This window comes from Balaenoptera ricei, chromosome 2 (genome assembly GCF_028023285.1).
Source record: "Balaenoptera ricei isolate mBalRic1 chromosome 2, mBalRic1.hap2, whole genome shotgun sequence".
NCBI classification, from domain to species: domain Eukaryota; kingdom Metazoa; phylum Chordata; class Mammalia; order Artiodactyla; family Balaenopteridae; genus Balaenoptera; species Balaenoptera ricei.
The window spans coordinates 29,983,020-30,001,374 of NC_082640.1; the positions used below are offsets into that span (position 1 = coordinate 29,983,020).

The 18,355-nt window shown below is 42.8% G+C and overlaps 1 protein-coding gene across 6 annotated transcripts in view; it reads left to right on the top strand.

The window, feature by feature from the left end:
• The window catches only part of DIP2C (disco interacting protein 2 homolog C), a 369,992-nt gene that overhangs the window by 229,620 nt on the left and 122,017 nt on the right, over positions 1-18,355 (top strand). For all 6 annotated transcript variants that reach the window (XM_059912245.1, XM_059912246.1, XM_059912247.1 and 3 more), the window contains 3 exons: positions 4,543-4,752; positions 15,247-15,381; positions 17,816-17,935. In XM_059912245.1, the coding sequence (XP_059768228.1) occupies positions 4,543-4,752; positions 15,247-15,381; positions 17,816-17,935 (465 nt within the window). The remainder of the gene's footprint in view (positions 1-4,542; positions 4,753-15,246; positions 15,382-17,815; positions 17,936-18,355) is intronic.

The window sequence follows — 18,355 nt, forward strand, 5'->3', positions numbered from 1 at the left end:
ACATTTTTATATATGAGATGATGGATGCTAACTAAACTTACTATGGTAATTATTTCCTAATATATGTAAGTCAAATGATTATGCTGTACACTTTAAACTTATACAGTGATATATATCAATTATATTTCAATAAAACTGGAGGATAAAAGGTCCTTAGGGAAGAGTATCAAAGTAAAAAAAAAAAAAGACAATGAACCAGAGGTTGGAGGGATACACTTTAAAGATCGATGAAGGGGCCATGAGCTGGTGACACAGGTGGGCTCTAAGAAGGTAGAAAAGGTAAAGGAGTGGATTCTCCCTTGAAGCCTCCAGAAGGAATAAAACCCTGCCAACACTTTGATCTTAGACTTCTGACCTCCAGAACTGTTAAGATAATAAATATGTGCAGTGTTGTAAGCCACTGAATTAGTGGTGACTTGTTATGTTACCCATAGCTTAAGAGTTTTCCATTTTGATGAAGTTCAATTCATCAGTTATTTTATGGATTGTGCTTTGGGAAGTTTTAGAAATTTTACAGTTTCAGTTCTTTCACTTAGGCCTGTGATCCATTCTGAATTAATTTTTATTTATGGCATGAGATAAGGATCTATGTTTTTTATTTTGGTTTGGTTTTTTGATACGTGAATATTCAGTTGCCCAGCCCATTTGTTGAAAAGATGATCTTTTTCTCATTGAATTATCTTGGGACCTTTGTCAAAAATAAATTGACCATGACCATAAATGTAAGACAGTATTTCTGGGTTCACTTCTGTTCCATTGATATATATGCCTATTCTTGTGCTAATATGACTATCTTGATTACTGTAACTTCATAGTAAGTTTTAGTATCAGGTAATGAAGTCCTCCTTCTTCCTCAAAATTATTTTGGCTATTCTCAGGCCTTTGCATTTCCAAATAAATTTTAGAATAAGCTTTCAATTTCTTAAAAAAGCCTTCTGGGATTTTACTAGGTATTGTCTTAATTTTTTGTTAGATATCTTGCTAAGTGTTTTATCCTTTTTGATGCTGTCATGAATGGAATTGTTTTCTTAATTTCATTCCCTTATTGTTCAGTGCTAATATCTTATAAAGATATTTCATATCTTTTTTTGGTGGTCCTGTGAATTTAAGAAGTCAGATGTATAACTATGCAACTCTTTTCACTTGCCATAGTGACAACGCATGCTAACTGATTGGATGGCTGGATTTTGACTTCTGACTACTAGATCAACGTGTGCTTGTTCCCTGGGAGGTGGGAATAATTTGCGGTCTGTCCAGCCAGAAAAGGGTGTGGGAGAGCATTGATGCATATATGCTTTGATAAGAGATATCTTGGTTCTCTCACTCTGTGTGTGCTTGTCCCACTGCAGAAACTCATCTTGTCCCACTGTCTTTTAGTCCTCGCAGCAGAGGCAGTCCCCATTAAAGAACTTTCTTGGAAGCTCCTCTCAACAAATTTTGATTAAGTCCCCCCCACCCCCCACTTCAAGGATAACTGGAAAATTAGCTGGGCACATTGATGACTTTGTCAATGCAAAGGTAGTTCTGGATGCTGAGAATATCCGGGTGCTGGCAGATTCAGTGTCTGGTGAGAGCCTTCTTCCTCATAGTTGGTCATGTTCTCGCTGTGTCCTTACATGGCAGAAGGAGCTAACTCATTTATTAATTCAAGAATTTTTCCATGTGTTCCTTAGAATTTCCTACATATAAGATCATGTCATCTGTGAATAAAGACCGTTTTACAACTTCCTTTCTAATCTGGATGCCTTTAATTTATTCTTTTCCCTGTGGTTCACTGGCCAGAACCTGCTGGATAACATTGAATAGAAGTGGCAAGAGGGGACATTCTTGCCTTGTTCTTATCTTAGGGGAAATATATTCAGTCTTTTACCAGTATACACAGTGTTAGCTGTGGGTTTTCATGAATGCCTTTCATCAGGTTGAGGAAGTTTCCTTCCATTCCTGCATTGTTGAGAGGCTTTATCATGAGTGGGTGTTAGGTTTTGTGAAATACTTTTTCTGACTTTTAAGGTTAACTTACTTTTTTTTTCTCTTTATTCTACTAATATGGTATATAACAACTCATTTTTGAATGTCAAATTAACCTTAATTCATGTTCATATGTGTAATCCTGGTTACCACTTGGTCATTTTATATGTTGCTTGATAATGTTTGCTAATATTTTTGAGGATTTTAGTGTCTATATCATGAATGATATTGTTCTATAGTTTCCTTATGAAAAGATGGGGTGGGAAATGAAAGATTGATTTGTAAAGGGGCATGAGAAAACTTTTGGGGAGGTGGTAATGTTCTGTATGGATATACGGGTGTATACATTTCTCAGAAGTCTTAAGTCTGAGGACTTGAATAGATATTTTTCCAAAGAAGATATACAAATGGCCAATAATTACACTTAAAGATACTCAGCATCACTGATCATTAGGGAAATGCAAATCAAAATTACAAAGAGATACAACTTCACACCCATGAGGATGGTTACCATCAAAAAAAAAAAAAAAAGGAACAGAAAATTACAAGTGTTGGTAAGGATGTGAAGAAATTGGAACCCTTATGCACTCTTGGTGGAAATGAGGTGCATAGAGGTGCAGCCTCTATGGAGAACAGAATGGCAGTTCCTCAAAAAATTAAAAATAGAATTTACTATATGCTCCAGTAATTCCACTTCAGAGTACATACCCAAAAGAATTTAAAGGAGACTCTCAAAGAGATATTTATATACCTATGTTCACAGCAGCATTATTCACAACAGTGAACACATGGAAACAACCCAAGTGTCCACAGCAGATGAATGGATAACAACATGTGGTCTGTACATATCATGGAATGTTATTCAGCCTTAAGAAGGAAGGAAATTCTGACACATGCTGCAAAGTGGATGAACCTTGAGGACATTATGCCAAGTGAAATAAGCCAGTCACAGAAAGACAAAAGTACGATTCCACTTACATGAGGTACTTAGAGTAGTCGGAATTACACTGAGAGAAAGTAGAGTGGTGGTTGTCAGGGGATGGGGGGGAAGGGGCAATGGAGAGTTACTGTTAGATGGGGACAGAGTTTCAGTTTTACAAGATGAAATGAGTTATGTGGATGGATGGTGGTGAAATGAGTTATGGGGAGGGTTGCCCAACATTATGAATGTATTTAATATCACTGAACTGTACACTTAAAAATGGTTAAAATGGTAAAATTTATGTTATGTGTATTTTACCACAATTTCAAAAAAAATTGAAAAAATTCTTAGGTCTGAATTCCAAAAGTATAAATTTTATTTTTATGCAAATTATAATTCTAAGTTATTTTAGAGGGAAGGACAAGGGAAGAGAATCTGTCGGCCTTCTAATATTATTGTTGCTTCTGTAACAAATTTCTAATAGATAAACTTGTAAAAAATTTCTAGACAGTGTAGGTCACATGACAATGATAATAAAATGCAATGTAAATATACTTTACAAATATTGCTGTGTTAAAGAAAAAGTCCTTGTAAAATTTACATCAACCGTACTCCAATAAAAATTAATTTTAAAAAAAGAACAGTACCTAATACATTAGTAAGTGCTTAATAAGTATTGATGAATGAATGAGTGAATAAACAGCAAAGTTAACATTAAAAAAAGAAAAAGTCCTATGTCTTGATTTAAGACAAATTACCCTTTCACTTATTCTCAGTAAATGTTCTAGAGCTACTCTGATCCTTTTTCCCTCCTGGCATCTCACATAACTCACCTATATGTACAATCCTGAATGTCATTCTTACATTGAAGTTTAAATAACAAGTATACAACGATTCGTTCTTGAAAACCTTGCTTCTAGGTGAAAAGTTATTAAATGAATACTATTTCCATTAATTTTAATGCAAAAAGTGACATGTTTTTGCTCAATCCAAGATACACAGTTTTTCATAGATAGCAAAATAAATCAAATAAATAATGAAAAAATTTTATAAGGAACAAATATAAAAGTAAATGCATTTAGTTTGATCACAGAATGTAGTGTGGTGATTTACTGTCCTCCCGAAAGGAGGAGGCAGAGTCTTCAGATGTAGGTTGGTAGAGAAGTCCAGGTCATTCATTGGGAGAGGCAGGAGGATGAGACCTGCCACACTCACATGGAACTTAAAATAGCACATGACTCAGAGAAACACCTCGGTATAAAGAAGGGCTACAGAGCATCACACTTCGAAACGCTTGAAAGTTCAGTGTCTTAGAAAATGCCACCTTGGCCTTCTCGCTTGATGTCTGAGTACACAGAAAACATTGGTTTCTCCCCTAAACTCTTGAGTGGAGGAAATTGGTGAGTATGTCTTTGTCTGAGATTGTAATGTCAAAACTTTCTGTACATATATATGTAAGGTGTTTTGGATGAAGACTTCACTACACTGAAAAATAATTTGTCATCTGAAAAGCATGTAATTTTTCAAGAGTGTTCAAAGGTCGTCGATCAGTTAGTGTGGGAGGTAGGTCTGTGTTCGCAGTGTTTGGAGAGGGACTAAGCCTGGGGGGGCTTCTTGGCTGTGATACACGGCTGATCACCTCCCTCCCACAGATACCTCCTCTGGCTCGGAAGACGAAGGCTCGGTGCAGGGCGACTCCCAGGGGACCCCCACCTCCAGCCAGGGCAGCATCAACATGGAGCACTGGATCAGCCAGGCCATCCACGGCTCCACCACCTCCACCACCTCCTCCTCTTCCACCCAGAGTGGGGGGAGTGGCGCCGCCCACAGGCTGGCTGACGTCATGGCTCAGACGCACATAGGTGAGTGCCCTGCTGGGCAGTCGTCTGCGTTATTCTCATTGTCCTTACGTCTGAGTGGCTGCTGAGTAACCCTGCCCTTTTTATTTTGGAATTTCTCTATTTGCGCATCTCGGCCATGGAATCCATCTGAGGGACAGAACAGAGCCCCACTCCCGCTCCTGGGCTGCTTTGTTGCGTTGGTTTTACTGTTTTGTGAAACCCTTGGTTTTACTATTCTTCACATCCCAGACGTCTCCTACAGCTGTAATTTCAGGAGTGTTCTGCTTGTAGAGGAATGCATTCTTGCTCATTAGAGAAACTTGCAGCCGTATCTGGTTACATGCTTTCTTCTCCTCATGCTAAAATATGCTCCTAAATGAAATTTTAATTATGCTAATAAACAAGGCTGGGGACTTCAGAGTGAGTTTGCCCTTACTTTGGAAGTCACTTAGGAAGGGGAGGCTTTCATCACTACTGCTTACATGGTTTTCTGCCATAGGCGTTCAGATTTCTGGGGTGGTTCACGTTACTTTGTGTGTAGGTTCCATGATACATGGGATCCTCTGTATTTAAAAAAGCACAGTTAGGAAGCATTGGTAAGATGTTTGGAAATAGTGTAAAACAGGAGATGAAGTGAGAATTGTTAGAGGGAAGGAGCATATTGGATGATCAGGGGGCTGCGTGGAGGGGGTGAGTAAGGGTCCTGTTTCTGTGCCTGCACCCTAGCCCGCCACTCACTGCACCACATTCATCTGGTGTGGAAGGCACAGCATGAGGTCCAGATCTGCCTGATCCATTTTCAGCTGTGGATTGAGATTTTTAAACATTTCAATAAAAAATTATTCACAAAGTAAATTACTTGCTTTGAATGTGGTGCCAAGATGGTTCAGTATGTTCTCCATTCAAATGGGGTGGACCAGGGTCAGCCGCATCCAGGGACGTGGAAGCTGCACCTCCCTGTGCAGTGGTTGATCATCGAGCACAGGGCAGGTGCACGGCCTCCTCCCACATCTATCCTCTTACCCGAAAAATCCACGTTTAGAAAATAGGTAAGTGAAATGAATGAATGAAATACTCTGCCAGCTTCTCAGACTCAAAGTATTTCTAGATTATTCGCTACTTGACAGAGTCAGAGGAATTCCAAACTGACTTCTCCGGACTTGGCCCCAGTGGCACTTGCTCAGCATGAAGTTGAGGTTAAAAGCAACAGCCTCTTCAGAATCAGCAGTGAGAATGGTTGTCTACCAGCAGGACACAGGCAGCCGGTCGGGAGGGCTGGGTCTGGTCCCAGTTCTCACGTTAACAGCTGCTGGCTTCTTCAGAAGTCAGTATTCCCTGCTCTAGTTTTTTAGTGAGAAGAAAAGGAATGATAATGTCTTTCCTTTGTACCCATTGCGAGTAAAAAGGAGAAAATAGGAAAATTCTTCACAGTTTTTAAAGTAACACTCACATGCAAAGTAGTAGTATTAAATTTCAGTTTAAAACGTTTTCAGGAACATACACTGATTAATGTGTACTGAGAACCTCTATTTGAAATCATAGATAGAAATTAAACAGAAATTTATATGACCATTAAAGATTTTTAGATGCTAAAATTTCTTCCTGTGTGTTTTGGAACCTGAGATAGCCCTGAGGCTCTGTCAGTGTGCTTTGTCTGGCAGCCACCTGGGCAGGGGAGACGTGGAACTCCCTCCACCTCTGCCCCTCGCTCTTACCTTAGGAATGTGTGTTTTCTGATTGAGTACACTTCTAAGGAAATATCAGGAATCTTACCAAGAGAAACACATAATTTTGAACAAATTACTCCCTGCATTTGTTTCTCCCTTTATGTAGTTACATGTGGAATATTGGAGGAAATTATAGCATGGAGAATTAAATTTATCCAAACTATAAAAGGTTGCGTTACTCAGGTACGTTAAGTCTCAGTGTAACCTAAATATAGCTTCTCAGTGTGTGATATTTCAGTAATTTCTAATTTGGCACATAGATAAGTTCCTAGAGTATCCAGGAATTTTCTGTAAATATGAAAAAAAATTTTTGAAAGAAAGCAGTGGCAAGATAATAAAATAAGAAAAAGAGAATTAAAATATTTTACTCCTGTGGCAAAAGCGAAAGAAGTAAAAAGTCAGAATTGGCAGTGTTCAACCTTTTGTTGAGGCTATCAGAAGCCTACAAATAAGAAAATATTGTGGGTATGTCTGTGTTTTAAGGAATTTAGGGTCAAATAAACCACCAACTTGTAGTACCTCTGGTCCCTCAAGGTGAAGTACTTGGATAGAGTCTGTAGAAACCTCTTTTGCCCAAAGGGTAGAGGAAAGACAAGCGGTTAAAGACCATGAAGAGGCAGTCACAAGTAGATGGTACTTCTGCTTTGTGATTGTTGGAATGAAATCCTGCGTCCTTGTGGGTCCATCCTGACAGCATGACAGGGACACCGCACGTGCATCTCCCATCAGGCTGGCTTAGCATACCATGCGGTCCCCGTCCAGGTGGTTTTTCCTCCTATGGCTCTGCTTGTTGTTATTCACACTTAAAACACTGACAACGAGGGCTCAAGACGTTCCCCATCCTGAGATGCTAAGGCCTGAGATGTGCACATTTGTGACACAAGAAGATGGGCGTGCCGTGTGACGGCTCCCTGCAGCTTAGACAGAACAGAGCCTGCACATCATTGAGGGCCCTCTCTCCACAATGACAGAGAACCAGAAGGTGTTTATTCAGAACCTCTGTGCATGCCATGTTATTAAGACAGTTGGAAAGGAAAGGATCAACACCTCTAAAATATTTATCATTATCAAAAGTCAAGGAGCATAATTTAGAGTAACCAGGAGAATTAAAGCAACACTTTGAAACTTCAAGAGGCATTTTTGTAAAAGGTACTAGAGTAAAATATTATAGGAATTAGTAAGCTACATAGAAATGGAGAAACTGAAGAGAAACTATTAATACATTTCTAGATTAAGAAATAAGAACAAAGCATAATAGATAACATTGTTGTATGTTCAGAATCAAAATTTGTATATTCAGGAAATTAAAGAGACTTCTACATGAGCTGTTCTCTTATTTTGTAGCTCCAGATGTATAGGTAAGGTCTGTGTCACCCTTTGTAACTGACACATCTGAGATGTTATCACATTCCGGTTTCATCTGCATGTGTTGGGGGTGTATTGTCATTAGCCAGATATTCATAGAAGTTATTGCCATTTCCAGACTATCTTAGAATTCATCAGCATGAATGCTGCTTTTGGTGTGTGCGGTTTGTATCCGCAAGGAAATTCTCATCAGGTTTCTTGCATCTGATCCTGGTAAGCAGATAGATGTGCCCCCATGTGCTTGATGCATAGTTAGCCTGGAGCCTGGCAGCTGTTGTCTGGACCTAGATTCTGGTGTTCTAGGGAATTTGTTCAGAGGGCTGCATAGCCACCGTTGTGATAAATTACCCTAATTTATTTATGTATAATCATCCACAGTATCAAAGAATTCTTTTATAATCTCTTTATCAATGCTTTTCAGACATTTACAGTCTTAAAATATTAACTACACACCGAGGATGGTGATATTAGCAAAGCCTGCACACTTGGGGCTGGGGTCTCCCTGCTATACCTTCGCCTCCCTACCTGGCTGGGGCATCCCTGCAGCTAGAGCTTCATGATTCGAAGGCAGGGTCAGTTAATTTTTCCAGGAAAGGACCAGAGAGTGGATATTAGGCTTTGTGGGCCATGCAGTCCCTGTGGCCACTGCTGAATTCCGCTGGCTCAAGGGCAGAAGACAGTGCATGAACCATAGGCATGGCTATGCCCCCGCAAAACTTCATTTATAAACGCAGCTGACAGACCACCCTGTGAGCCATACTTTGCCAACTCCTGTTTTAGAGAGTTTGGAGCCACGCTATTGAAAAAGTAAGCAGGAAAAGAAAATTGGCATTAGGTAACACAAGGCCGATGGGACTCTTCCATCAATTACTGCGTGTTTCTTGTGGCTCTTTGGGTGATACAGTACTAAAAGAGAGAGGGATCTCTCACTGGCCGACATGACTGTGGGAATTTTTAGTTAAGTCCTAGGTCTGGCTTCTAATCCTGCATTGTCTTGCTCAGTTCGTAATAAAGCTGAGATCTGCACAGATACTGAAACTGAGTGAATGTCACCATGGATCTTTTTCTGTCTCCTTGTTGAACATCTTTAACCAGTGATCCTTTTCCAGCTGAGATGTTTCCATGTCTTTCTCCATTCATTTTTTGCTGTGTTTCCTTTTCTGGGGAAGAAAGCTCCTTCTTTCCAAGGCTCCTTTTTTCATCCTCATTCTAGATTCTGGCTCCTCCCAAATCTGCTAGCTCAGGTCTTTTCTCTTTTGTATCTTAGCTTCCCCCATTGGTGAACCGGAGCTTTGGTTGTGATGATCACTCATTCCCTCCTCTCCCGGCCTGCACCACACCCTGGTTCTCCTTCCCCCTCTGTCCTTTCCTCTCCTCTGGTGGCTCCTCTCCCCACCCTGTCTCTCTGTGTTCTTGCCCATTTCATCCACTCCCACAGTTTTCGAGGCCATCTGCTCTTTCACGACCTTCAGATCTGTACTTCCTTCACCCGTCCACATTTCAGAGTGCCTCTTGACCCTGCACCTCAGCCCTATGCTGTGTCCCCAGGTCGGCTCATCTGACAAGGCCCTGCACTCCCAGGAGCGGGCTCCAGACCTCGCCGTCCTTGGCTCCTCCTTCCACAGACCAGCAGAGTCCCTGTTTGGTAGCGTTTGGCTACCATGTGTCTTGCAGGCCTCCTTCCTCTCCATTACTGCTCCCAGGACCCTGCATCCAGGCACCTCACCTCCCATCTCAGTGCTGCAGCCCCTTCCAGCCTCATATCCGTCCCGTTCATATTGTCCTTGTTGCCCTGTTGATGTTGTTAGGGCACAGATCTGCTCCAGTTTCTTTTCTCCAAAAATGCTTTGGGATTTTTGCCACTCGAAACTGATTTTGTTTATTTGGTTTTTATACTTAGAATCAAAGTAATGATTTTTGACCCACAAGTATCCTAACCCTTCATCCAGTGCCTGCTTCATGCTGCAGGAACACCTCGGAGCCTGCTGCTCACACGCTGGTGCACACAGCAGAGAGATGTCTGTTCAGTTCTTCTCTTTCTCCCGATGTTCAAATGCAGTCATTTACACCTAATGCCATGAGTTTCACAGATTCTTTCTTGGAACTCATGACAGGAAAGGATTCCCACGCAAGGGGAGAAATGGCAGAGCGGGAGCCTTTGGGCCTGAGAGCGAGGATGGCAGTGTCACCGTCACTGCAGAATGTCACGGTGCAGTGTCGCTTGTGCCCTCAGACTTGGTGAGGAGCGAGTAGCAGCACTCTTGTTCCACAGGTGAGAAGACCCAGGCTTAGGAAGGTGGATGTGATGCCAAGGGCACCCAGCTACTGAGTGGTCAGCAGGAACCAGACTCCTGTCTGTCGGGTGTAGGAGCACCTGCTCGTGACACTCCAGTCTTGCTCCCTCAGTGTCTGTGTTCCAGCTTGGCCCTGCTTGTTAAAAACAGAACAAGAGCTCCTTGCAGACAGAAATGCAATTAAACTTTGCATAAACAGTAAAAGTTCCAGCATCCCCATCACAATCCTTCTGGGACTGTGGTCTGTACAGGCTTGTGATGATTGGAGCCCTTCAGCATGAATTTGAATTTGCAGATATAAAAGTCAAGAAACTATTGTCTGAAGTTAAAGATTTCTGTTCTGATACTAGAACATCCCGAAATTTGTCTAACGGTAACTATGCCATCTTTATGGATTTTTGTGGCATAAATGTGGGAGGGAGGCCGTTCCAGGTCTGAGAACCTGTGTAATGCTTCTAAAGTCAACCTCTGAGAGCCTTGGCTGAGAGAAATGTTTGAATATAGAACCACTGAGCCCTTTCTAACTATCTCCAGGTTTAGTCTGCAAATTTGAAAAGCAGCTGTGAATCGCCATTAGCAGTATCACACACACTCTCACAGGTAACCAGAGTATACTGTTCTGTCCCTGAGTGATTATTAAAGGATTAAGGAGATAAATCCTCACTTATATTGTCATGGGTCAATATGACACATGGGTGAGACACCAGTAGAGCTCTCCTGTTGGGGGCTTCTGTCAGAGCCAGGGAGGTTGGACGTTCCTGGGGAAACCAAGGAGGAAGTCCTGCTCTTCTCATGAGCTGCATGTGGAAGATGGGTCGGTGCAGTGGGCAGCTGAGCAGCGTCTCCAGCAGCCGAGCTGGATGCTCTGCCGTGAGGCCAGCTCCTTCCTTCAGCATCGTTGCAGATGCCTTTCACCACGTGTCACCTCCATATTTTCATCGAGGAACCTGGTTTTCTGCTGCCATGTGGAGGGCACAGCCATGTCATCTTAGGAAGCCAGGGCAGCTGGGTGGACGGGTGGTCTGAGGGCCTGTATTGCTTTCTGCTCAGTGACTGTGGAGGTTGGACGAACCGTAGGAGACACGGGAGGGGCCTTGTTGATGGATGGAAGGCTGGGTCCCTCTGAACTCATCTCTGCTTATCCATCATCAGTTAGCAGACCACAAGCACGTTGCTTTCTACATGTGAAAACCAGATTTCCTCTTTTTCTTCTCTTAATTTAGAAGTTATTTGGGGACCGAAAAATAACAGGCTGGGAAGTAGGATCTCTGACCACTGATCCCTGAGGTTCCCAGTCATATAGTTAGAATTAAAGAAAGCTGCTTTTCAGCGACGTGAGAACCAGAAACATGTTATCTCTAGTCGTCAAGTGCTCCAGTGTATTCATTCTTATGTTCATTCATTCTTTGAACTTTCACTCCAACATTTGCGGAGTGCAAACGACATGAGCTGGGTGTTGTACAACTTCAGCATCTGAGTAGGACACAGGAGCTGCACTGAGCTGGATGCCTGCAGGAGATGAGGAAGTAGTTAGTTCAAGGAAGCAGGGAATTTCCAACACAGAGCTGCAGGAAGACCAGCTAGTAACCTGAAACGGTCATGGCCAAAACAGCTGTCCAAAACGGGTGGATAGCTGGCAAGAGTAACAGGCTAAAATCCGGAGTGGGAGGGGGATGCAGTGAGATGGGACCCCTGGTACCGAAGGCTCCAAAACAGCAGATACCGTCATGGAAGATGGGTGAATTACACTTCCCTCCCACCTGCCCCTTGTGCCTTGATTCCAGATTCTTAAGGAACCCATGTCAGCTGCTGGGAGCAAAAGCCATAGAGGGGTGGATGAGACAGGACCCACCTGTCAAGGAGCAGATGCAAAGGTGTCACAGTAGCTCTGGGGCAGTCACAGTGGAGGTGACACCTGATAGGTGGCTGGAAGGTTGGCCGCTATTTTTCTGTTGGTTTTGAAAGTATTGGGAAATTGATCTAAGGAACAGTGGGTCATCTGGCTCAGAAGATACGAACCCGCTCTGATGAGAGTTCTTAATCTTCGAAATGCTCCTGTTGCATATGGACCTGATTGGCCTCATGCCTGGGGCTGATGAGCACTTTAGACCTTTGACCCTGCACCTTCAACCAGACCCTACTTTTTCTGACCCGTCAGCAAGTGTTTCTTGAGCATCTGTTACATACAAAGGTCTTTTCAATACTCGCAAAAGATAGGTAACAGAGTTAAATACTTGGAATCCTGATGTTTATTAAAATAAAATAGGGCACCATGTATCACTGCAATGGAAGAATGTTCTCTGGCTTCCTAACAGAAGCCTGCTGCTGGACTTATAATCCTACAGTGACAGCATATGTGGGGAGCTTGAAAGGGAGGGGGAGAGGAGCTAACATAAATTTGGAAAGCACTTTGAAGTCATGCAGCTGTCACTGTTCCTATTTTTTAATCACCAGATGTATTGGAATCGTTATTTTTCCCAACTTCAAAGTGGAAGTGAGTACGTCTGCTGCCCAACACAAAGACTCATTGGCTGCCACCAATGATGCATCTACAGCATAACGTAAACACAAGTAAACCTGAGTAAAATGGAACGCAGTGAACTTACATTTTAGCTGCTTTTGTTTTATGTGGCTAATTTAGAATGTTGCTCATCATACATTGGCATCTATTATATTTTTATTTGAAATATGGGGCCCCAGGGAGTTAACTGCTCAGCCATGGAGAATTAGATCATTTTGAAACATGAAATAAAGTCTATTTGGCAAAAGCACAGGTAGAGGAGATGAGAAGAATGAATACAGTGTTTGAAATATTAAAGAGGTCATTTGAATGGTCCTCTTCTCTCCCTCTTGCTCTTCCCCTCAGTGATCTGATAAAGCATCCCAGCCACACCCTCCTCCCTCTCACAGGTACTCTTTTTCTGGGCTAAGATCTAAGAAATTGCCCCTAAGGGTGTGTGTCAGTTGGCTCAGGCGGCCATAACAAAGCACCTTAAACACGGCTTAAACAAGAGACATTCACTGGCTCACAATCCTGGAGGCTGTAAGTCTGAGCTCACGATGTTGGCAGTTTCTCCTGAGGCCTCTCTCCTGGGCATGTAGACAACCATCTTCTCTGGGCATCTCTGTCCTCATCTCTTCTTGTAAGGCACCAGGTCAGATTGAATTAGAGCCCATCCTAGTGGCTTTGTTTTGCCTTAATCATCTCTTTAAAGGCCTCCGTCTCCAAACACAGTCACCTTCTGAGGTCCTGGAGATTAGGACTCCAACATGTGAATTTTGAGGAGACATAGTTCAGTCCATAACAGGCTGGACACTTCTGGAACAGGGAGATGAGAAATGGGGAGCTGGACTCTCTGCTGATGGCCTGTGTTTAGGGGCTGATGCCGATCGTTATCTTCACAGAGATCTCCAGGCTCAGACCCTGGAAGAATAGTTGTTGGTGCAGAGAGCTGCCCGTGTGTTCCTCTCCTGGCATGTCTGTCTGTGTGCCTGGTGACGCCAGTGCTTGTATCTGTTTATCTACGTAATCCCCACTGTAACTCAGAGGTAGGCATTGTCATTGTCACCCCCTTTTACAGGATGGGGAACCGAGGCATAGGAAGGTCAGTAACCGGTCCCAGGTGATCAGCTCTGAGACGCGGACCTGAGGACCAGTTGGGCAACTCCTGGCGGCCCAGCCCTCAGCCCCCATGCACATTTCCACACACTTACTGGTCAGTATGCCCAGGACTGAGGGTCTCCCGAGTCCAAGCACCTGCGTTGGTCGCGCTGGTTGCTACATTTGAAGCTTGCTTAGGAATTCAGATTAATATTCCTTGGCCTCAAGTCTCACTCAGTGTAATGTCCCTTAACATACGCAGGCTCACTGACACAGAAGTCAGTCTTCACTTCTGGCGTATTGGGTACTTGCCAATCTGCCTACTTGTTAAAATTACCTGCACCCTCAAATGAGTACCTGTGGGCTTCTCGAGGTCGTTTCCAGACATTTGCAGAACGGCTAAAATTTGAGTCCCCGACGTTTATGTTCCCAGCAGAGTCAACAGGCCACACCCCGGCTTCTAGTTTAGCGCAGTCTGTAAACAGCGTTCTTTATGTGATCTCTTCGGTGCTCTGTTTTTCCTCATTCTTGTGCTTTATGTTAGTGATTTCACAGTTTAAACTGGCCCTCACGTGTAGTGCCAAGGTGGGCAGTGTACAGAGGAGAAAGGCCTTCCAGTACCTGCTCCCCTTTTAACAGCATAAAATATTGTGCTTCTATCACGTGGAACTATAGAATCTTGACAAGTTTCTATCTAGTAAGGATTAACAAATCAAAATTAATAATATAATACTCATTATTAGAACTTAGTATGTATAAAATGACATGGACATTCTCATTTGACATGCTCTCCTTAATGTCTTATTTAATAAATACAAAATCATGCTTTCCCCATTTAACCATTTAAGTGCTTAACTTTATCATCAAGTAATGTTATGGGGAAGGCCTGCTGTACGTTTCATTGTGCAGAACACGGCACCCCATACACATTAGCTGTAAACCGGTGTTTTTTGAATGACTGGACTGTTCAGTATTATTCATGCTAAAACAAATAATAAAATAGCTACTATTTCCTAAATGTTCACCTTCTATCAAGAAATGTTCTAAGTACTTTACATATGTTAACTCATTTAATCTACCCAACAAGGAGGTAGTTGCCATTATTCCCATTTGATGGATGAAGAAACCAAGGTATAGAGGTCAGGATGCTTCCCAAGGTTTCAAGAATTTGCACAACTGGGATTCAAACCCCAGGCTCTCTGCATCTAAAGCTTGAGCTCTTAACTGCCTCTACTATGACTGACAAGAAAATTACTCTTTTATGAACACATAGCTTACAGTGTCTTTTTCCTTTGGCCAGTTGAAGACATTATTTTAATTAAAGTGCTACAGTGATTCATTGATGTGGCACCTGTAGTGATGTTATTATTGTAAAGATCATCTTTATGCTGAGATTTTTATAGTAGTTTTTGATTCAGAATCCTTTTCTCTTCTTAGGATGTGGCATTTTTGAAACCTTATTGCTTACGTAGCCTTCAGAATAACTGTATCATGATAACCAGAAAACTTACAATTTGCTTCTTTACAGAAAATCACTCTGCACCTCCCGATGTAACCACTTACACCTCAGAACACTCAATACAAGTAGAAAGGCCGCAGGGCTCTACGACGTCAAGAACAGCCCCAAAGTATGGCAATGCCGAGCTCATGGAGACTGGTGACGGTATGTCTTCCAGCAAGTTTTTCCTCCTTTGTAAATTCTAAGTTCTGCTAACGTGCCTTTCTGTGCCCTGACTGGATGTGTTTCTTCTAGTGACACAGTCGGCTCATTGACTCATCAGGTTCTTTATGAGCCTTCCTAGAAGGTGGCATAGTAACAGGAAGTGCAAACTATCTCCAGGGGGGCCAAGAGTTATTCCTTGTAGGAAAAATGTCAACGTTGTAGAAATTTTGTCATGAGAAGAAAAAGATTTGATAAAATTCTGATGTTTTTGCTAATGAATAATGTTGATTCCACAATTAGAAAATTAGTGCAGGTGTTAAAACTGTGAATGGTTACTTGGAAGGGCAAGATGGAGCTAAACGCAACCAAAATAATGGACAGAGATGGGCAGAATGGTGCCTTAGACTTTGGAAGAAAGACGGTCCTTTTTCCTCCATGTTGGAAAAAGTATTGGTGATTTGATAAATACAGCCATTCGGGTTCTCTCTTATTCCTTGAATCTTTCATCTTGGTATGCTCTAACATATTCCTGTTACCCATCCTAAAGTGACAGACTCGAACATGAACGTCATGCTTTTATTCTGCTTTCCTTGACCTTCCAGAGTCATGAAAGTTAGACTGGAACCCGATGATGATATAAAGTGTTATTTTCTTGGAAGATGGCCACAATAGCCTCTGTGTGCCATCCATCCCACTACGCTTGTGTCCGTGACACTGTGACTTGGGGGTGATGAGGAGGCCTGGACCCAGCCTCTAACAGGCAGATGCCTCTTCACTGTGGTCAGAGCCCAAGGTCGCTGGGTTCTGAGTTCTCTGTTAGTACATTTGAAGTCACTCCAGTTTCCAGTATGTTTGGTTTCCCTGGAATGCTTCTCAGTATCAAGGTTTGCTTTAGTCCTCTACTAAGTTCATTGTTTATTGAATTGGTCATTATTATTATTCTTGTCATCACCATTTTAGTAACTTTGTTGTCTTTGAAGTTCATCATCTTCACCTGCTCCCCCAGGTAAATTCATCTATTGTCCAGTCCAGTGCTGTGATGGTGTCTCGTACCAGAACCACATGGGGCACTTGTTGGAAAACAGATTCTGGGCCACACCCCAGACCTAACACATCAGAAGCTCTGGGCTGGGTCCTAGGATGATTTGTGTGTGTCTAAATTAAGCTGGAGCACCAGTGGCCTTGTGAAATGATCTCTGATTCAACCAAACCAGATTAACTGGGACTATTTAATGGGGAAATTTTGTGTTTAGATATTGAGAATTCTGGGTTATATATTTTCAAGATTGTAAAATATTTAATGTCTCAATTCTGAAAGTGCCCATAGAGTATTTTGAGACTGTCTATTAAAATGGTTTTTATTTGATAGAAAAATTTCCTTGAATTCTGTCATACTCGTTCCAAAAGCTGAGTTCTGTTCTTGTGACACTGTGCCGTGGAGGAAGGGCTTTGCCTCGGTCAGTATGGGAAAAACCCTCTCTGGTCGTGGTTCTTCTGTCTGAGAGCTGTGAAGGTTCCAGGCCTTCGTATTTACCAGGTTCAGGTTTCCAAGCACCTTTCAGCAGGAATGAAATCTGCCTGCAGAGAGTGCGTGTGATCCAGTCACGGATTCAGCATCTTGGTGCTCCATTTTTTCATTTATTTGGGTTATGTAAAATTTTTTAAATTTCATGCCTTTTTCATTGATCATTTCACTTATTCAGTTTTGAAAACGATGTCACATTTATTGTCATGAGAAATGTATTATAAGGTTGGGTCTGTTTTTCTCAGTGCACATGGATAAATATATGTAAGTTCTGTATTATATCAGAAACTGAATTTAGAGACTTTTAATTGCTGTGCTTCTAGAATGCATTGCCTAAATGTTCACTCAGGAGAGTGGGTCTGAAAGACATATAGGGGGGACCTGGCCATTACCTGCAAGAGGACAAGGCCTGCCAGCGGCACTTGTAGAACCTGAGTCCCCTTACTTTCAGGGGTGGCAGCTGTAGGCCGAGCACAGGTGGTCTCAGGGGAGATTGGGACTTGGGGAGGGTCTCACTGCTTAATCAGCTCTCTGACCCCCAAGGACACAGAGGACCCTGAGACGGTATTAATAAGGAGATGACAGACCCTGTTTTAGGAATAGAGGTGGGACCGAGCCCAGAGTTTTGTCCGGAGTTTTTCCCAAGGTCACCAGAGCAGGACAGTTCACAGTGTAAAAGGGAATCATTTCTGCTACATCTTTATCCTCTCTCGAGGCTTCCTAGCAAGGTCACATGCTGAGACCGTCCACCTCGGAATGTTCTCGTTGAGCAGCAGTCATCTTAGGTGACACTGAGGGGCTCCCAGCCCTGAGATGGGGCAGGGTGTGCTGTCACGGCTGTTTTTACTGTGGCTGCTTGTTTACGCTGGTTCATGCTCAGTCCACCTGCCCCATGGTTCTGTTTTTCAGGAGTGCCTGTAAGTAGCCGGGTATCAGCAAAAATCCAGCAGCTTGTCAATACCCTCAAACGACCCAAACGACCACCATTGCGGGAATTCTTCGTCGATGACTTTGAAGAACTGCTGGAAGGTGAAAGAGCCCGTTCCTACCCCCTCGTCCAGTGTTTCTGTGACCCTATAGAGTATAGTGTTTTTCTACCAAGGCTGTTTGACTTTTTAAGAACGGTACTCTTGGTGTTCCTGGGAAGACAGGGATCCTGCCTAGAAACTCTAGGTACTATTCCCCAAGGTCCCTTTAAAGATACGCCAGTCCCGGCACAGTTGGGTTGATACCATTTGTGTGTCACTCTCAGCAGAATGCGATTTTGTCCCGTGAGCCAGGCCTCTTTCTAAGGACTCCTTGAGGCTACAGGAATGCTGGTGTTGATAAATCATAGACAACCTGAGCTTGCAGCAGCGCGTTCTCTCTGAATAGGCTTCAGAGGAATGCCTATGAGCCGTGGCAGATCTCACCTTCCTGCCTCTCGTGACAGATTCAGGAGCTGGTGTT